The 21,873-nt window shown below is 42.0% G+C and overlaps 1 protein-coding gene across 1 annotated transcript; it reads right to left on the bottom strand.

Annotated features, from left to right (window-relative positions):
- Nucleotides 1–2,824: 2,824 nt before the first annotated feature.
- Fam133b (family with sequence similarity 133 member B) lies at nucleotides 2,825–21,055 on the bottom strand. Its single transcript, XM_040728476.1, has 11 exons — nucleotides 20,843–21,055; nucleotides 14,434–14,531; nucleotides 11,508–11,586; nucleotides 10,597–10,671; nucleotides 10,454–10,486; nucleotides 9,977–10,039; nucleotides 9,425–9,517; nucleotides 8,923–8,973; nucleotides 5,945–6,031; nucleotides 4,890–4,934; nucleotides 2,825–3,059 (listed from the first exon to the last, which is right to left on the bottom strand). Exons 1-11 carry the CDS (start codon nucleotides 21,053–21,055, stop codon nucleotides 2,970–2,972), a joined length of 927 nt encoding a protein of 308 aa, XP_040584410.1. The 3' UTR covers nucleotides 2,825–2,969.
- Nucleotides 21,056–21,873: the final 818 nt, after the last annotated feature.

Genomic DNA, 21,873 nt, shown 5'->3' with positions numbered 1-21,873 from the left:
TCAATATTTAACATCATGTAAAATGGTATTTCATTTACAGTTCCTCAGTGCAAATTAAAAATATGTTTCTCTCTATCTGAACATATAACTAAAAAAGATTACAAAGTCCTTCTTTAGACTGCAATAATTTCCCAAGCTCCTTCAAAGGCTGTCACCTGAAGTCACCACATACCTTCTCATGAGACCCTCAGAGCCTCATACACAGGGGCTTGTCAGGTGTAAAGCCCACTTAGCTGTTTCCAATTTAGACCCAGCGGTAAGAAAACACGCTGTGACTGCTGAGCTGCCTAAAATGCCCACTGACCCACTGCATCTCTGTTGTGAGACCTTGGAGGGGCAGACATCTGGTTTCTGGTCTGTGTGCTGAAAATCAACAGGTGCTGCAGTATCAAAACCATGTTCAGGGTTCAGGACACAATATTCTTTCTGAGGGTGACGTGATGGTTCCGCGGATTAAACCCAAGGCCTCATGTTCCACCCCTGAGATGCATGAACACATACCCCAGTCCCTCTGAGTTTTAATAAAATATAAATCAACTTCTAAAATAAAGAAAATACAACTGAGAGAGAAAAGAAAGATTTCTCAACCTCCCTTTACAAATATACCCGAAGAATGCCAGTGGTTTTAAGTTGAAATATGGCAAATTTCTTGTGTGAAAGCTACCAGTTAAGTCTGAAGACAGCAGTTCGCATTTGTTTTCCTTGAGGCTACCACACTACTTACATGAAATGACAAGAAATGAAGGAACAGGGTTCAGCATAGCTTGACTAAAGGTACCAATCTGTATTTTGTATAAAATTAAACTCGGACACTTAGAGTACTTCAAACACCTAAAGGCAACCACAGAACTCCAAATAGACCAAAAAACTTAGTGCTGGTGTCCAGACATTTCTATAGATAGTCATCACTTTCTGGCAGCTGTCACGGTGCCATTCTATAAGAGGCATGCCATGTTTGTAAAATTGATATAAAATCACCCAAGAAAGAAAAAGGGCAGTTTTGGCAAAGGAAGGAAGGTATGTTATTAACTTACACATTATCTTAACCATGGAATTAATGCAAGGGATAACACCGCATAGATAACCTTTTTGTACCTCTCAGGAGGCTGCTACAGTCAGCAAACACCAGGGTGAGTCCTACACAGGAGTCTGAAAGATACAGCGTTCCTCTAAAGTGCCCATTCCTCCTCCCGTGCTCTAACAGACAGCCGCTTCTTACAGGACAGAGCTGTCACATCTAGATCACAAGTAAATGGGCCTTGCACACACAGGGGAAACGTGACCAACAAGTGATCAAATAGGCTTGAACATCAATTGTGAAAATTTGGGAGAGGTATCATATATCCCTCAAAATTTCTGAAACCTTATAGGAGGAAATATATGCATCTTAAAGCAGAAAATTTTAAGGAATCTCCCAAGAAACATGTTATTTTTATCACTAAAAACCCAAGGGTGTATTTATCATTAACTCTGTAACTACCTGAGACCCAAAGGGAGATAAGAACACAGCTATTTTAAATAAAATAGCTATTTATTCAGCCTCTTTTCATGCCAAAATGTTCTGTGCATATTCCACTATAATTAGCACACCTTCTCAAACAGGCAAAATTGTACATCATTATATTTCATATTACCTGATTATATAAAAGTGTAAAATGAAAATGACTTATCAATTCCTTTTAACATTCCTAATAACTCAGAGATAGGAGGCACACAATCATCAGTACAACATGACACAGGAGCAGTAATGTAGTTCTCATGTAAGTTAACACGTCATAATCTGTTATTAATATACAAAGGCAACAAACTTTTAAAACATTCTATTTACTAAGATTCTGCCATAGCTTTATGTAACGAGATACAGCATACCAGGCCGGCCACTCAACTTGTTTGTGGTAAGTCTCAGCTTCAATATGAAGCTGTTAAACACGAAAACCAAAAGTCCTGCTTTTTACATGCTAAATGTCTGGTTAATGTGCCATTAAACACAGCAATGAACTGAAGACAGCGAGAGTAAGGAGTTAAAAGCTAAACATGGCAGCCTAAATAAAATCTATACAAAACATAAAGTAGCTATCACTGGCTACATAAAAACCCTCTGACTGGCTAGAGCTGGTATAAAACATGCACTTTAGAATTGTTAGCTATCAGTTCAGAAAAGTACCAGTGTCTACCAAACAATTCCTCTCCAAAGCCCAAGTGTAGGCAAAATCAATTCAAATGCCATAACACAACCTAACCCTAAAAACATTCACTTGTTATTACTGAAGTGGAGGCAAATTGCAGAGCTTTGGGGGCGCTCTCGTGCTGCAAAGGGCTGGGTGTCTCTGGTTCATACAAAGCAATGTACAACAGAGTCGAGAGATGTCACTAACCTCAGGCAAGGGCAGGACTGACGGTGCCCAGCTCTGGCCTCCCAAGAAACATGGCTGCGATGTCCACAGAAGTAGTGTGAGATCAAAGGCACGCTGTTCTGGTGGCTAAAGAGATAGCAAACCACCCCCTCTTTAAAAAGCTCCTTCCCCAAGTAAATCAGAGTATGCGTGGGGAAAAATTAAAATACACTTATCTACACAGTAAGGATTTTGAAATTTTAATGTAATCCCTACTTTGAAAATTTTTACTAGTCAGCTCATTATTTCTGGTTACATCTTAAAGATGATCCAGATTCAGTTTCTGATCATTTAGCCTTACGGATTTCTAGTAAAAAATATTAGCTTTATTCCAAATGCCGTAACCACTAGTATGACTGCAAAGTCCTATCTCCCAGAGTCACCAGAACTGGAAGAGGACGGTGATAAGCAGCAGGCAACCATCATGGCCTTCACACCGCGGTGTCCGAGTGGCTGTGACTAGTCCAGGACAAGTCTAAACAAGGGGGTTCATGCACGTCACTCCGTATGTCATAGTCTTCACAGTTGAGAGCTCCTTCGACATTGCACTCGATGGGGACGCTGGTCTTCCAGACGCTACGGTGAGTCTGAACTTGAACCAGCAGCCTTCTTTTTCTTCTTCTTGCTGCTGTGCTTCTTATGCTTCCTTCTCTTCTTGGCCTTATCCTGGAAAGACAGCCCACGACTGGGTTACTACCGTACCCATCTGAAACGGGCAGCTAGGAACACTTCCACATCTAAGCCACTCACTGTATTCAACCACAGAGGCAAGCATGCTACTTAGGACGTTCTAGAAAAGCGCCAACAACCACAACTATGGAGTCTAGAGTACTTGCTGAGCCTCTGAGACAGGTACATTAGCAGCTTCCAACAGAAACCTGTGTAAGACTCCCCTGAATCACGCTGTCGGTTGCTTCATTTTACATTACATACAGCTTCCAGAGGAAAGGAACTACAGCTTCAACACAGGGAACTCACACAGCAAGACACAATTGCTTTAGGGGAATGGCAGGTTTTCTGAGGATCAAGTATTTAATCTAATATTTTTAAGTTGGAACATAAACTGTACTGTTCAGACTGCAACTACTGTAGTTGTTAATACCAATTAATACAAAATATTGATACATACTTAAGAGTATTTTCTATTTAATAAAACAGAAGCTTTTTTTTTGATGATAGAGCTTCATGTAACCTAGGCTGGCCTTGAACCATGAACTTCTGATACTAGGAATATAGTAGGCACAGACATGTACCTACTAGCCAAATGCCTAATTTTTACAGGGAAAGCACTGCCTTGGAAAAGCAGTCCAATTCTTACTGTGTTAGAGGGTGCTGGAGCTTTGCTGACCTCTACCTACCTCCCCTGAGTGCTTCTGCTACACAAGTGTAGGTGTAGGTTCAGAAGAGGCTAGTCGTATCACTATGCAGGGAGAAGTGGTACCCAGGCAAGGCAGGCAGCTCCCTCTCCTCCGCTACTGTCACGGAAGAGCCTTGCAGTTTGCCTTCTTGGGGTTGCTGCTGAGAATAGAGTGCCAGCAAGCACTCTATCACTTTTTTTAAAAAAGCATGTACTTAAGTATAATTTTGAGCATCTACTTATTGTGCTGGGGGTGGAATCCACAGCCTTTCGTATATAAGGCAACCACATTATCATGAATTACACCCTCAGGCCCATGGGGAGGTTTGCTTTAGCTACTTACTTTTTTCTCCATATATATACTTCTATCTACCTTACATTCTTGCTGCATTTCTAAGAACTAGAACACGCCTAGGGAGACGCTGGTTAACATACATCAACACACTAGACTTAGCCAAATGTTTTTCTAATAGTCAATATAGACTATACTCTAAAAGATCCAACCAAATTATTTTGCACTCAAGAAAAAAATGTTTCTTATCACTGTGGTCACAAAACACATATATACCCCAAGTTTCAGAGAAGGCTCTTGTATTAAGAATCACAAAGTTCTAGGAAAAGGTTACCCTGATTTACAGGGTATCCTATGCCTTTCTGAACTCCATGGTACACATATATACACTCAGGCAACCACTCATACCAGCAAAAATAAAATATATCGAAAGTCAAGTAAAAGTTAAAGCATGTGTGTGTTTAACTATGTAGATTACACATATAATTTTCTAACTATATGTATTTCTTTTGCATGAACTTGTGTTGTGGTATACACGGAGCCCAGAGGATAACTGGGGTCCTAGAGATAAAACTCAGGTAGGTTATCAGCACCTTTACCCGCTGAACCATTTCACCAGCCCCTGGAACTTCTATTTCTTTCTTCCTTGATAAGGACTCACTGTGCAGCTGGGATTTAGGTGTGCGCCACTGTGCCCAGTTCTGAGCTTCTATTTCTCATAGTAAGACACTGAAAGGGGCCGGGTGTGTTTCCCTGTCCTAAGCCTACTCGCTTCCCTCCTATCAAGTAACCCAAAGAGCCCCGCTCTTCCCAGGCCGCGGCAGGCTGTGAAAACTAAGATACTTGCTGTTCTCTCGCGCTCTTCACCGCTTTTCTTCCGTTTTGCTTGCACCTACAAAGTGGAAACTTTTGTAAACACAAGACAAAGGTAATTTGCACTTAGTGTATATATCTTATATGTTCGAGTCACATGAAGAAAAATTAGATTATAAAAATCACATTTTTATGACTCCTGTTATGCATCAATAAAGTTCCAATAAAAACCACAAATGAAGATTTCAACATTTCTAAGAGCTTCCCTTGCATTATCTTTCAGCACACATAAAAGTCACTGGCAATATAAGATAAAGGTTAAAGAACAGACATAAACATCAGATACTGTTTGCCTGCAACTGGGTGGCAACGCTCTTGAGAGCCTGTCTAAATTCTGTCCACCATTCTGGAAAATGACTGGTGGCAAAGATTTCTGAAGGCCACCTGTGAGGTACCAACTCTAGTATGAACTGAAGATTTTTATCTTCCAATCTCATACTTGAGTGGTTTATATTCAAACACAATTTCACCATATTATACATTGGTATTTACTTTCATTTCTTCTATGAGGGGACAGTAATATAAAAATTAGTGTATTTAGTTTATTTTAGCTATGAGTTTCATTTCAAAGAACATAAAAACTATAACTATAAGATGGGGCAGCTGGTGTGATGGGTCTGAGGACCATTATCATAAACCCAAAACAATGAAGTAAAAAAGCAGACAGGCACAAACAAACAATGAGGATACAGAAGGAGCAGGGAGTTGAGAAACAGAGCAGACAGACAGACAGCTGGGTAAGGTAGACGCCAAAGGAAAAAGGCCCAGCGAACCCAGACTCAGGGAACCAGCTCCTGTGGCAGCCATCCACCATGTTTAAGACAAAACGAAGAGCGTGTGTGGTCCTCCTTTCTACTTTAGTCGGACTGGGTCTCAGTTAGGGGCACTGAGTATAGCCTCTTCCATGTAACCAGAAGGACAGTATTAAAACTATGACATTGGAAAGGCATGGGAAAACATGGTTGATTATCAAAGTGACAGTCATGTAATTGTAAAACCTACTGTGAGCGTTTCCTCTCCTTCACTCACCTCTTCATAATCCGACTCTGAAGATGACTCAGAGGACAGTGCTCTGTCGTCATACAGCTTTCTTTTTTTGCTGAGTCCCTTAGTGTCCTATGACAACAAACACATTTATATCTGTTATGTGCATGCATATTGGCATGTAGGCACACGTGTGCCCGTATGACAGTGAGGGTAACCCTGCCTGCAGTCTTTTTATTCTCCCCTTCAACTTTGTGGGATCCAGGAGTTCAACTCAGGTTGTCAAGACTGCACCAAGGGTTCCTTTATGCTGAACCATCACACGAGCCCCAACTTTCACGTTTCTAAGCCACATTTAACAATTCTGCTGATTTTACAAATCACCCTGTTTTAAACTTAGAAATTTCTAAACATGGTGACATCAACAAGGACTTGAGAGTTTTTAATGCCACTAAAGCAATACTTTCACTTAATAAATTGAAGTAACTACATATCCATTTAGATCAGCAGTTCTCACCATGTGGGTTGCAAACCCTTTGGGGGTCAAATGCCCCTTTCACAGGGTGGCCTAAGACCATAAGAATCTTAAACAGATATTCACATTACAATTCATAACAGTAGCAACATTATAGTTATGAGGTAGCAACAAAAATAATTTTATGGTTGGGGTCACTACAACATGAGAACTACACTAAGGGTCACAGCATTAGGAAGGTTGAGAACCTCTGATATGCATTCAATGTCTTCATTTCCTTAAATTAAAAGATAACATTATAAGAAACCAAGATGGTAGAAGATTTAGGTCCTCTGTATTTTAATCCTGCTGCTTCTACTCAGGATTGCATCAGAAAAGAAAAACAGTTGGTAATTATCTGTTATAATTTAAAAGGATCTGAACAATAACAATGGTATACTTAGAGTATTATATTTTGAAATATTTCATCTTTATCTATATGTATGTGTGTATGCAAGAATGTATGACACATGTGTGTGCAGGTACCCAGGGAGGCCAAAAAGGGTGTCAGATCCCCTGGAGCTGAAGTTATAGGAGCTTATGAGCCACCCAATGTGGGTGTTGTGAACCAAACTCAGAACTCAGGTCCTATGAAAGAGAAGCAAACATGCTTAACCACCAAGCCAACTCTCCAATTCCTCCACAGACATTTTAAAAAACATCTTAGGTCCAGGACAGCAAGATACCTCAGACTATAAAGACACAGGAAACTCACATAAAGGTTGAAGAGGGAAACCCACTTCACAAAGTTGTTTTCTGAACTCCACGTACACAAGGTACACATGACCATTCTGCCATATCATGCACACATATACACGCAAACTAAAAAAATTATAATGTACCCAGGGATGGTACATTTTAACAACTAAAAATTATACAAACATCTAGTATTGCCAACTGTTCAGAAATGTAAATTGATAAACACTTCAGTGAGAAAATGTTTAGATAAACTAAATGTATCCACATTCTGGGAACATAGAAATTACAGTCCTAGACATACATTAGAAAATAAAGAATAATAGGAAAAAAAAGAGTTAAGAAATGCCCACTATATAGAGTCAAAGAGAAGGCTCAGTGATTAAGTGAACTTGTTGCAACTACAGACAACCCTGGTTCAGTTTATAGCACCTACCCAGTGGCTTACAACTTCTTATAACTCCAGTTCTGGAGTATCTGATACCCTCTTGTGGCCATCTTGGGCACTAGGCATGTATACTTAAACACATTAACATGAATAATCTTCAAAATAAATATGCACTGCAGCAGTCTGTACTGCTGAAAACTGGGAACAATTGGTGGCTGCAGGGACAGCTCAGTGGTTAATAAGAACACTCACTGCTTGTTCAGGACTCAGGTTCAGGGCCAGCACCTACAACCATCCGATGAAGGAGATCCTATCCTTTGCTGACCTCCACACAAACATACCTGCATGTATGGGGTGCACATAAACTCATGCAGATAGCATGCTGATAAATAAATCTATTAAAAAATGAAAACAATCTGGACGCTTCATAGGAGGACTGAGAAAAAATGAAATATTGCAAGCAAAACCAATAAGCATGAAGACATCAAGGATAAAAGGCAACAGTACTGCTGAATACAAAGCTGGTTTCAGAATTGACATGCTCTTGAGAACCTCACAGCACTGAATGCTACTATGAGTAAATACATACTTATGTGCTAAATGGCGATGAGAAGATGAACGTTAATTCCAGGACCACTGCCTCTGAAGGAGTGGTGACTTTAAAACAGTAAGACAAGACCACAAGCAAGTGTAAACCATTTATTAATTCTACCATCATGAGGGAGGCTGTTTAGAGTTTGTGAATGACATTTTCTATGTAATACTTTGAAGTATCTCAAAATCACAACACAGCTGCTTCAGTTTTTCACTTGGTATCACCAACTTTTAGTTTCATATATATTTTTTTGAAATAGGAAAGCAACATCATCATCATCATCATCATCATCATCATCATCATCATCATCATTACTATTATTATAGGTTTTCGAGGAGGGTTTCTCTGTATTGCTTTGGAACCTGTCCTGGAACTTGCTCTGTAGACCAGGTTGGCCTCGAACTCATAGAGATCCACCTGTCTCTACCTCCCGAATGCTGGGATTAAAGTCGTGTACCACCAACACCAAGCTACAACCATTATTTTTAAATAGTTTTGAACATCAGGCATTAATACCAAAGCAAATGACATTCTTTGGGCAACTATTGAAATAATCATATGGGGTTTCTCCTTCTATCAGTTAATATACAGCACTTAGTATTAATAATAGAGAAATAAATTATAGTGGCGACCATGTGGCCGCAGCCCCACCTGCTCAGGAAGATCCCAGCCAGCTTGGTCTGAAGCCAGCTTGGTCAACACAATGAGCTCACATCTCATAAATAAATTCATTTAAAAAAATGAAACCCCGTGATATGGAACACATCATGATTCTTCTTGGTCATTTAAAGTGCTGGGTGACAGACTGAGGTCAGTGTAAAAATAGTTACCTTATCTTTCTCAGCCACATCCTTTGATTTCTTTTTCTTTTTTGAGCTGTCCTGCACAAATAGACAAAGAGACACAGTACAAGTGTAGCCTTCTCCCAAAACGATCTGATTCATAACTAATAAGTTTCCTTTAATATCAGAATTTATTCTGAAAATAAAAAGCTCAATCTGTCTTACATGCATATCTGCAAGTAAGACAATAGACCTTTTCCGTTATCTAACTGAATAAAGCCTATATACTCCTAAAACAGTCTGCAATACCCAATGGCTTCCTTTAAATGGGGCTTTACGCTACATCTTTACCTGTAATGGCCACATGCACTGAAGTTCTAATCCACATGGTTTTCTGCCACCCATCAATCTAGTCTGCCTACTATCCTCATCCGTAATTCTGTGTTTATTCCTAGTCTATTCGCCTGTGTGTTAACATCAACTCCCTCATATGGCTGCTGAAAGGTTAAATGCAATGTTTTGCTCTGAGCAACTCAGTGCTGAGTCTCACCTTGCTATCCGAGGCGGAGTCTGACGCTGAGCTCTCAGGAGACCGATGGCTACGGCTCTTCCTTTTCTTCCTCCTTTTTGCTTGTTTTCTATCCTACACAAAACATTCAGAAGCAGTTGTTCTGTTTCAGAATACAACTTATCCATTTAACTAATTAATATCATAAATGTAGCAATAACCAGAACTTAATGAAAGACCAGCTTATAAACCTATTTTCTGCAATGAATATTTATAATGTAACAATGCAACACACCATTTTTCTATTTGAAGAGTCAAATGATCTGAATTATATGTTTGCCATTCTAATCAACGAGTCAAAAATAGATTTTTAAAAAATCTATTATTTTAAATGAACAAAGCAAACATAGAAACAAATAAATACCAATATTTAAACATCTCATCACTTCATTTAATCATATATGGGCACTTTAAGTTATGAGCAATTAATTAAAATCAGAAAGTCGGGATATCTAGCAGCGATTTCACAGCAGGAGTCCCCTGGACATTCACATAGGTACCAATTACTTCATGACCCACCAGAGCCAACCTTACCTCATCTTCAGAGTCCGAGGAACTGCTGGAAGAATCAGAGCTCGATGAAGAAGAAGATGAATACTTGACCAAACACAAAACAATTAAAGCTTGTGAGATTCGGGAATTGCTTTCTTTGATTAAGTCTCTCAAGAACTTAGTGAAATCAATCTAGTTTCTAAGAAACCGAGGCCATATTCATAAGATTCAGAAACTAAATGTCTAAGCCATCTCTATCCCCCAGAAGCTCAAATGCAGTAATGGTCAACAACTGTTCTCTTTAGTAGCAACAGAGAAATTACTAGGTTGTGAGGGAGTTGACATCTCCTTTCATGTCAATAAGGGAATATCACCCATCACAGTCCAAGGACCTCCAGGCTGCTTAACTCATCTACAGTCTAGGTTACCTTTAGCATTCAGGTTAAAAAAAAAATCATTCTTACTTTTTTTTAACAGCTCTTAACTGTAACATTAGAAAAATAGAAAACTTTTGCTCACCCTACCAGATTTCTTCTTTTCTTTCTTCTTTCTCTAAACAGAAATAAACAAGCCTGAATAAGTGACTGAGACTTCAAATACATTTAGTAACATCTTTTTTATGACAAATGACAAAAATGGCAATAAACAAAGAGGGCTGTTACCTGTCTTTTTTTGGATGAGCTTTCATTTCCACTTAATAACTTCTCTCTGTGTTTTTCTAGTTCTTTTTTCCAATTCTACAAAAAAGTTAAGACACTATTAGAAGTTACTGCTCCCTTTCCTAGTTTATTTTTGTTGTTTTGTTTTAAATTACCACTCACCTATCTCAACTTCTTTTTTAAAAAAAAGATTTATTTATTTTCATTTGTGTATATGTCTGTGTAAGATGTATTTTTCAAGACAGGTTTCCTGGAACTTACCAGGTTATCTTGAATTCGGAGATCCACCTGCCTCCACCTTCTGAGTGCTGGTAGGATTAAAGGCATGTGCCACCATGCCTGGGTTAAAAAAATTATTTTTTTTAAATAATACAATGCATCATGTATGGCCAGGCAGTGGTGACACACACTTTTAACCCCAGCACTCGGGAGGCAGAGGCAAGTGGATCTTTGTGAGTTTGAGGCCGGCCTGGTCTACAGAGTGAGTTCCAGGACAGCTGGACTGTTTCACAGAGAAACCCTGTCTGTACTGAACCCCTGCCAAAAAAGAAGTATGATTATTGTGGGCAGGTATGAGGTGTGTGGGGTGCACTACACTACGGTGTATGTGTGTACGTCAGAAGACAACTCTGGAATTGGTTCTCTCCTTCTGTTCATGTGGGTTCTGAGGACCACATAGATCAACAGGCTTGCGAGGCAAGTGCCTTTACTAAGTCCTTCTCTTATTTTTATAGAAAGTATTCATTTACTCACAAGCCTGTCTCCAAATATAACAGTAATATTCATAAAATATATAAACTCTTTGTGCCTAAAGTGCAATGCTCAAATTTTTGGTTTGTTAAAGTGAAACAATTAAGAGGTTCATTTCATTGTAAGGAAAAGATCTAGTTCTTTAAAAGATGCTGTTGACAAACCTCGTTCATTTTTTCTTCAAATTCGGCCAAAGCTTTGGAACCCTTCTTTTTCTTTTCTAGCTGCTCCTTTACTTCCTCCCTTGAAACACAGAATGATAAACACAATTTCAAGCATTTCAATTTAAGTAGACAACACAAGCAAGACAAAATTTTAATATTCTAAGATTGCCTTTCATATTGATAGTTGAAATTTCATAATAAAGCCCACGGGGTGATGTCACCCCTCTTCTAAACCCAGATGGGTTAGACATTATTTTGAAGCTCACAACAACCCAATAAATAACTGGTACTTACAGCCTTACTCAAGTTCTCAGAAACTAAGATATCTGCCTCAGGCCACAAGCTGTCAGCAGTCAGATGAGCCCAATCAAGTCTCTTTTACTCAATGCTACACTCTGCTGGTACGCACCCATGACATAAAATACTCCACATGCATGCCTAAGGCTTGATACAGCCTACCTTCTTAGACTACTGGATTTTACCGTTCCCTCACTAAGAGTGGCTTATTTCAGCTAACTCTGTATGTGGGAAGACACAGTAAGTTCAGGCCGAGTATCTGATTCATTTCTGAAATTCAGAATTTGAAAATGTAACAGCAGAGGCTGACTACTTAGCAATAAAAGTCCTGGATACCAAACACCTCCTGAGCCTTCTGGGCTGGCAACACCTCACATGTTGTCATAATTCCTTGCAAGAGGAATTAATGTGCTTGTATGATTCTGTTAGCAAGACCCTTGGAAGCCCATGCCTGACTTGCCACGGTTCCCCTTTCAACAGCACTCGACATCCTTCTGTTGCATAAATCTTGTTAGGAGAGGGATTATCTGCCAAGCCTCCTGTGAGCGCTCTTATGAATTAACCAACCAACCTGTGGGTAGTTTTAAAGGCTTCTGACCCATGGGCATTTCCCCTTAACACTCCATGCCCTCTTACCATGTTAAAGGTGAAGTAGCATTGGGGAACTTTTCTGGCTGCTGCAGTGGTTAAGAACAATTCTTGAGCACACTGGAGGAGGTGGGCAGTGAGCTGAAAGGATTCCCTATAACGTATAGTAAGCAAACTACAGTTGCTTGGATCTAAGGGTACCCTGCAGCTGGCGATTTGCCACTTTAGGACTGCAGTAGTAACAAAAAGGATGAAATATTAAATAACAGTGTTTGAAACTGTGACCAAGAATTTACAAAGGATGAGAGCTACTCCTCCAGTTTTTCTCACTCGCCTGAATCAGCTGATAAACTTGGAACAGCACCATACAGTATATTCCTGTTACTCCTCCCTAACCTAAGTGACTCTCAGTGAAGGATACCACCATTCACCACACTGCTGATTTTAAACAGCACAGAGCTCTGCAAGGTCATGAGAGACATTTTAGAGGCTACAGAAGAGTGACAGGAGAAGGCTCCCTAGAAGTGTTTTAGCCCTGCCAGGTTCTCAATGTCTATTTTGTTTATGAGTATGAAATCATATATTCAAAACAAAGCACCTGTTAAGCGTTACTTTAAAAATCACTCATTATCCTGGATGTCCACATGTACAAGAACAAAATTGGATCCACATATATAACCCTGAACAAAAATCAACTCTAGGTGGGTCAAAGACCTCAATGTGAAAGCAGAAAGGCTAAAGCACTAGAAGAAAACACAGGCCTTGCCTTACAGGATGCATGAACAGGAAAGGGCTTTCTGGACAGGAATCTATTTGCCCAGGAATTAAGGCCAGCAACTGATAAATGCGACCTTCTTAAACTGTCTCTGTACAGCAGAGGGAACAGCTGAGGGAAGAAGCTCACAGAAAACCTTTGCCAGCTGTGTTTTGTTAGAGGATCAATATCCAGATATACAAAGAATCAAGTAAACACACAACACACAGGGTGCTAATAGATTATATAATAAATACAAAGTGCCAGATTGGCCACGGGGGTAGAGATTCCCAAAACAATACAGGCCGCTGCCACTACCTTTGGATGTTTCTCAGACTTGAAGCTAAGACCTCCCTGCTGCAGACTGATCACACACTTCAGACACAGGACTTGGAGGAATCCAGCTGTAACTGACCTGGAGCCTCCTTTCTGAGGACCGGTTCTGCAGGTCCCTAAAGGTGCTATCCAAGCTGCCAAGGGAGAGAAGCCAGTGGTAAATGGAATTCATGGCTAATAGTATAAATTTAGCTAACTACCTGTGGCCAGTACAGTCAGATCCTGGAGGAGAACCTACTACTGCCATTTTCCTAATCCAATAAACTTTCTAACTACATTCTAAATACTCATCCTCACATCCAGCTAAGGGCATCACACCTCAACAGAAGATTCTGACCCACAACTGGTCAGAATGCAGAGAAAAAGTGATAATGGGCACCCAGCCCAAACTGTTACATTTACAATGCAACCTCTACATGCAAGGCTTAGAGAAAATTATAGGAGAGGGAGAGAAAGATGGTTAAGAGCCAGAGGACCAAGATGTCCACCTAGAGACAGCATCTTTTAGACATGCCAGGGAAAATGCACCCATGAAACTACAACACTATGGCTGCCTAAATAAGGTCTGCATAATGTCAACATCAGATGACAAGCCGATTGGATGAAGATGTTGTAGGAATGCTGGCGTTGGGGGTAGGAAAGAGAAATTGAGTATGAATCAGAGAGGTCATTCAATCCCAAGTGGCCAGCCTTAGACACATGTATGTATGAGCAACGTGACGAATTGAATTCAATAGGTTGCATGCATGTGTAACAATATTAAAGAAGTCATGAACTTGAGAAGAACAGGAAGAGTTGGAGGGGAAAGAGGGAGTAGAAATGATATAAATGCAATATTCATGTAAGAAATTCTCAAAAATTAAGTGAAAATCACTTGTTTTCTGGCAAAACTGCTCAACAATTACTAAAGGCAGTAAGAGTAAACTTATGAACAGGTAAACTGAGGAATACCAGGTAGGCCTTGGTCGATTCAGATAGTCCTGGATTGTTGGCCCTGAAGACTGGATTGGACCCCTCGATCGAGCCATCGCTATTGGATTCATGTAGGCCTTGAGAAAAAAAATAACAATTAATTCCATTAAAATAACCACTAAGAAAAGTCACATATATCTAGCAGCATTAGTATAAATGAATACTATACCCAACCAAGCATGAAAAGGCTGACTAATCAACTTATTACAAAAATCAGTTTAATCTTCTACACAGCCTTGAATTTTGTGTAAAGTAATCACTACAGACAACACAAATGCTGTTGCTTTAGCAGATTTGAAAAACAATGAGGCCTCTCACCTGCTGAAGCCTTTAGGGTAACTTTTCCTGAAACCCAATAGCCCAGTGAAGGTGACCACACTATGCTATTTGCAAATTATGAAACCCACTTCAAAGAAACAAAAGCGACTTACTGCTAAATCTCCTAGTCCATACTGATGGTGATTTTACTCTCAAATTAACATCAAAAATGAAGCTAAAAGCAGTAGCAGCACACGCCTTTAATTCCAGCACTCAGGAGGCAGAGACAGGCTGATCTCTGTGAGTCTACAGGAGTTCCAGAACAGCCAAGGCTACACAGAGAAACTTTCTTGAAAAACCAAAGCCAAATGAAAAAAAAAATCAAGTTACAATCACCAACAAAAAACTGAGGACTTTATAAGATGGTGGTCAGTCACTGTGGCACATTCTGCAGTTCTATCACTTAGGAGCTAGAGGCAGAAAGGTCAGAGCACTTCATCTCAAAACAAAAACAGAGCCCCAAATAAACTTTATGTGCACGGGTTTGCCTGCATGTCTGTCTGTGCACAGTGTGCATGTAATACCTGCAGAGGTCAGAAAAGTGAGTCAGACTCCTGGAGTTACAGACGGCTGTGAGTTACCATGTGGTGCCAGGACTCAAACCCGGGCCCTCTAGAAAAGCAGCCAGTACTCTTAACCACTGCCTTTTCTCCATCCTTCCAAAATAATTTAAAATGTGCCACAAATAATGAAGACAATTTGCAGAATGGGAAACCATCTGTAAACCATATACTTAATAAGAGAGTAATGCCCAGGGTCTAAAAGACAAAACACCGGATCATCTAATTTAAAACTGAGCAAAGGGATTAAAAATATATTTCTCCAAAGACACACTGTCAATGGGCAATATACACATGAAAGAATGTTCAATATTACTAGAAAGGCTATTATCAAAGAACCAGAAAGTCACAAGGATCTTTACAAATGGGAAGAAATTGGGACCCTCTGTACACTGGTGGTGGGAGTATAAAATGGAATATATGTTGTATAAATTATTTGGCTGCTCTTCAAAAAGTTACATATAGAAGCACCATATGAACCTCCAATTCCACGGTGGCCAGGTCCTGCAGATACCCCAACAAATTCAAAGCAGACTCTAGAACACCAGTGTTCACAGTAGCAGTCAGTATGCACAATAGTCAAAGGGCGGAACAAAACAAACATCCATCCATGGATGACTAGACAAACAAAACACACACGCCATTCAATGTTCAAAAAATCAAATTCTAATACAGGATCTGATGGGTCTTGAGAACAGTTATGTTAAGTGAGGTAAGACAAACTTAAGTGGACAGCATCTCAGCTCCTGGGAGGTATCTGTAAGAAGTAAACCCATGAAGACAGAAGGACAGAATGGAGTTATCGTTTCATCGTGCGGAGTTTAATTGGGATCCTGAGAGTTCTGACATGGACAGATGGTTGTAGAGCACTGTGAATGGAGCTAACACTGAACTACACTGGAAAATGGCTAAAGTTGCTGGGGATGGTGGGGCACCCCTTTAATCCAAGCACTCAGGAAGAGGCAGGAGAATCTCTGGGAGTTCAAGGCCAGCCTGATCTACAAAGGTAAGTTCAAGGGCAGTCAAGGCACTACAATTAGACCTGTCTCAAAAGAAAAAAAAGGATGGTAAGTTCTGATACTTGAAATGGTATCAGTCTCTACTGTTTTGCTTTCACACACTGAAATGCTCAACAGGAGCAGGTGTATGAGATATTTGAGAGTATGTTTATACAAAAACAAAATGTGCTGAGGATGGAGAGATGACTCAAGATCTGGTCCTGACCCTCCTGTCTCCACTTTGAATGCTGTGATTACATGCATGCACCACGTCTGATTTTACATGGTGCTGGGGATCACACTCAAGGCAAGCAAGGACCATCAATGCACCATCGGAGATACAGCCTACATACCACATATATATAGATCAATAAAAAAATGATCTGTATTTTACAGCTACCACAGTAGGAGAAACACACATTTCAGAGTTCCTCTCCCACCCCTGCTAAGAAACCTTGAGACAAAGCAAAGTTTCTTTGTGTAGTGGTGGTTTCTGGCAGACATACTGATTTTTTGCTACAGACAAAAGATCTGCTTTGTTTAGAGACAGGATCTCCCTAGGTAGCTGTTGTTTATCCTGAACTCTCAGCCTGTGATTACAACCACTCACCACCATGCCCTGTCCAGTCTCAACCTCCTGATCAATTTTCCAAGTTTAATTCAAGTTGATAAATGCTTGCTCTATTTAAATGATAGGAACTTAGGTTAAAGATAATGACTCTTAGGTTGATTTTAAAGCCTTTCTCTTACTTAACACTGAAACAAAGAAAGCACTGTATTTGCTACACTTTATCAAAACCTGTAAAAATGACCACTATTTCCATCTTACAATACAAACAGCACCTCCGCTAAGACAACACTGCCTAGTTACTGGGAATGAGCACACAAACTAAGTTCAATACTTGTAAAGCAGTATGATTCATATATATCATGACATAATTTAACTTCTGTGTTGTACCTGCTTGTGTCTGTGCATCATATGTGTACAGATGTCTTTGAAGGTCAGAAAAGGGTATCAGATCCCTGGAACCAGGGTTACAAGTGTTGGTGAGCTACGAGTACTGGGAATGTCTGGAAAACCAAGCTCTCTGCAAGGGTCCTAGACACTTTTAACTGCAGTCATTTTATCAGCCCCTAATGGTAAAGCATTTTAAGTTTAAAAGTGTACAAATTACCTCTAAATAATGCAGCTATGTAAAAGGACCATCCCAACCAAATTACAACAGCAAAAACTTAAAAACACCTAGGCAATCATTAAATCAGGATTCATGAAATATACTGAATAAATGAAATATTATGTAGATCCCCCAAAAAATGAAGTAGATCTACAGTTTGTGATTTGGAAGATCCCCTGAAGTTGCCAAAAGAAAAAAGAAAAAGTATGCACCAAATGAGATGACATTCCCCTCAACTATTTTATTTTTGTAGATATTTATTTCTTGCCGGGCGTTGGTGGCGCACGCCTTTAATCCCAGCACTCGGGAGGCAGAGGCAGGCAGATCTCTGTGAGTTCGAGGCCAGCCTGGTCTACAGAGTGAGTTCCAGGACAGCCTCCAAAACAATAGAGAAACCCTGTCTCGAAAAACCAAGATATAAACTTTTTGATTGTGTGAATGTGTCAGTGTGCCTGTGGAGGCTAGAGGGTGTTAGATCTCTTGGAGCTGGAGTTGGTTGTAAACCATGCACGTAATATGGGTGCTGAGAACCAAATTCTGATCCTCTTCAAGAGCAGTACATGCTTTTAACTGCTAAGCCATTTCTCCAGGCCAGCCTGTTCCCCATTTCATATGCTTAATGACCAAGTGGTCCTCAACTGGAGAGCAGTCCTGGGTCTTCTGGAAGAACAGCTAGTGCTCTCACCCGGCTTGGTCACTTGATATGCTGTGACCTTGCTGGGGAGATGGCTCAGAGAGTGAAGGCATGAGTCTGATCCCTGGAACTTACCACTTACTCTGGAAAGTTGTCTCCTGGCACACATGCACCCACACATATACAAATATGAAAATTACAGAAATAAAAACCTTGTCTTTGTAAGTCACACATTCGTATTACACGACTATAACTGTCTGTGGCTCCAAACTGCTACATGAGTTCAAGTAAAGGAAAATTATTTGTTACTGTAACTCAGAATAGCAAGCTAGGCTCCAGGGGACACACGTGTGCAGGCACCAAAAGAGCAACGTCATACAGGTGCTAAGGCACCGGCAGAGTCTGATTTGTTGCTTGGACTATTTTACCTAGAGCGCACAGATTTTCAAAACACACACACACACACACACACACACACACACACACACACAGACACACACACACACGATCTCTGTCATTTCTATTCAACTTCTCCATTAACCCAAAGCCTCTCTAAGAACCCTGAAGAAATGACCAATAGTCAAAGGGAGAATTTCTAAAGGCCTCAAGTTGGGTTCTCAATAGTTTCAAAGGCTGTAACTACAGCTTCCAAAACATACAAATGCTCCACAACAAGACAAAACTCATTGTTGAGGAAGAGACATCTTCTACCCAAACCTGATGATCTGAGTGTGATCCTGGGAATGTACACAGTAGAGGAAGAGAAATCCTGGGTAGCTGTTTTCTGACCTTCACAAGTTTACTGGGGCAGGTGTGCACATACACACACAAAATAAATATAAATAAAAACAAAACAACTGCTCAACATGAGATGTGTTTTTTTTTTAATTTGTGCTTGTGTCCATGTGTATCCGTGTGTGTACATGCACGCGTGTTCTCATAGACATGAGAGGGGTCCTGGATCCTCTGGAGCTGGGGTTACAGAGGACTAGGGATGGCCTGATGTGGCTGATGGGACCGAACCTCAGTCCTCTGCAGGAGCAGCATGTGCCAAGCTGGTCTACAAATTTCCAGGCCAGGCAGGGACACACATGGAGACCCTGTGTCACCACAAACATAATTAAGAAAAAGGGGGGGGGGGGACACAAAAGAGCAGCAGCATGTGCCCTTACCCTGGGAGTGGCACTCCAGTCCCTTATAGGGCTAACCCTATCATCCCTAGATCATCTCTAAACAACAATACAGACATGATGCTGTCATCAGGTAAGGAAAAGAGCTGGATGCCTCTGAGATCATCTCTAAACAACAACACAGACATTCAAAATAAAGTTCTAACTACAGAGCCAGGAAAGAAAGCAGCCACTGTGGTGAATGAAGTGACAGGGATCACTAAAGCAGAGACTTCAAGGCAGTGATAGTGCATCGTAATGGTGGATACATACCATTATCAATTTGGGCCAAGCCATAAAATGCAAACCACAATTTCACCTGAACACATGGACCTTTATGGGGGGTGGGGGTGTTGGTAGGGGAGAAGCTGTGTGGGGGGGGTGTACCGTATAGGATATCTGTAGTTTAAAAGTGCTGTTTAAAAGTGAGCCTTTGGGGGCTGGAGGATGGCTCAGGGGTTAAGAGCACTGGCTGCTCTTCCAGAGGACCTGAGTTCAATTCCCAGCACCCACACAGCAGCTCATATCTGTCTGTAACTCCAGTTCCAGGGGCCTGACACCCAAAGAGAATAAAGCTAAAGCATTTTAGTTAGAAAAGGTAACGCATAAAGAACTTTAAAAAAAAAAAAGCGAGCCTTTATAGAAAAAAAAAAACACCTCAGTCATGAGGTACCCGAACCAAGTGTCAAATGATACACGTTCTGGTGGCAGCTAAAGCAGCCGCAACCTGTCCTCTCCGAATTAGACACTCCGTCAGATCTACAGCTCCCAGCTCCTGAATTACTGCTCTCAGTCTCACAATCTTTTAAGTACAAACAAAATGCCACCAGAACATTCTGTGCTATGACAACAAAACAGTTCAGAGCTGTCAAAACGCGCCAGTAAACGGACCTAATTTCATGTTTCACAAATGCCTTAGGGACGTTGCAAACGAAGTTTCCAGTAAAATGGAACATTTTGGATTTCTGTATGAAGTTAGTGTTTGTAAGTAATCCTATAGCCTTTAAAAACTCACCACAGCATCATACAAACAAACCAACAAAACAAAACTGAAAAAATCCCCAGGAAACAAGTGATTTCCAAGTGCGAGAGGGCAGTAAAACGGCCCTTCAAGTACTCCGGGGCGTCGAACCCAGGATGCCCGTGCACATGGCCGTTTCAACTCTATTCTAAGGTCCGGACGACGCGTGGCCTCGTCTTGAAGCCAGGGGAAAGACCATTCCCGAGCAGTGTAGGCAAGGTTCTCGAGGTTTCCCATGCGGAACAAGGAACCAAAACGGCCGTTTTGAGGACGGGGCACGGCCTCGTTTCCCAAGAAGCTCCTTAGCACCCACGCGCATCGGCCCGGGCTGTGGCCTTTGTGGCCGAGCTGTGACTAACGAGGCCCCCGTTCGCCCACGAACAAACTCGGGTTCGGGGGGAGTCACGAACTTCCGCGGGCACGGCCGTGGGCAGCGCCCCGAAGCCCCCATCATCCCCGCAGCCCCGGGCCCCGCCCCGCCCCGCCCCGCCGCCCCGCGCTCGCCGCCCTCACCGCTGCGGGGCGAGCGGTCCCCGGGCCCGCAGCCCCAGGCGCCGAGGGCGAGCACGGCGCACGCGCACCGCGAGGCGCGGGGGTCTCGGGGACCGTGGGAGCGCCGCGGCCGCCGGCCCCTCCGCGACGGCTTCCGCTCGCTCCCCGCGGCCCCGCCGCATCCCTCGCTTCCCCCCACCGAGTACTCACCACGCGGTTGTCTCGCTTCCCCATGGCGGCCGGCTGAAGGCGCGGGAAGCCGCGGACAGCACAGGCCCGAGCAGAAGCCGAAGCGGGGGGGGGCCGCAACTCCTCCCACCGCCTCTACGCCCCGCCCAGAGAGCGGCGCCCCGCCGATGTCCGGCCCGCGCACGCCACCGCGCCCCCTGGCGGTGCGGAGGACAGACCGGCGCCAGCGCCCGCCCGCGGTTCCCAGGAGCGGCCGCTGCTGGCTTCCTGTGGCCACCACTCTCTGCGGGGAGGACACGCTCTGGACCCCGCCTGGCCGAGGCATTCACTCCACTTGGCCTTGGCTTTTCTCCCATCCCTTATGCGCCGAAATGCGCCTTTTAGGGGAAACTCAGATTACCACCACTCTTACTGTGCCTGCGCTGGTACAGCTGCTGGAAATAAAGTGAGAACCAACAAATGGGCAAACTCGGCCTAGAGTCCTTCACCTGGTGCGGGAGGAAGTGCTCTTAGAGACTTAGTTAAGGTACTTGTACAGCTAAGCATCAGTCGTTCACCACCGGCGCATTCCATGTTTTTAATCATCTACTTTGCAAATTTTTCAATAAGAACACTTGCTGCTCTTGCAGAGGACGTCAGTTTGGCTTCATGCATCCACAAGGTGGTTAACCAAATCTGTGACTCCAATTCCTCATGACCTCTTCTGACCTCTGTGGGTCAGGCACTCATGGTGCATATACATGCATGCGGGCAGTCAAACTATTCATACATGTAAAACACATCTAACAAAAAATTTAAGTTATAAAGCGTTAAGAAGTGAGGCAGGATCAAGACAAAGATAGTTAAGACAGGATCCCTACCTT

Source organism: Mesocricetus auratus, unplaced genomic scaffold (genome assembly GCF_017639785.1).
Source record: "Mesocricetus auratus isolate SY011 unplaced genomic scaffold, BCM_Maur_2.0 Super-Scaffold_100019, whole genome shotgun sequence".
Lineage (NCBI taxonomy): Eukaryota > Metazoa > Chordata > Mammalia > Rodentia > Cricetidae > Mesocricetus > Mesocricetus auratus.
The sequence above is the reverse complement of the archived record's forward strand: the minus strand, read 5'-3'. Positions and strand labels throughout refer to the sequence as shown.

Bases quoted from the DNA above. Each gene is read 5' to 3' on its own strand.
- Fam133b (XM_040728476.1), bottom strand. From the start codon at position 21,055: ATGGGGAAGCGAGACAACCGCGTGGTGAGTACTCGGTGGGGGGAAGCG. The intron at 9,518-9,976 runs GTAAGGTTGGCT...TGTTTTGTGTAG, and splicing joins CCTCGGACTCTGAAGATGAG to GATAGAAAACAAGCAAAAAG. The intron at 6,032-8,922 runs GTAACTATTTTT...TTGTTGTCATAG, and splicing joins ATGTGGCTGAGAAAGATAAG to GACACTAAGGGACTCAGCAA.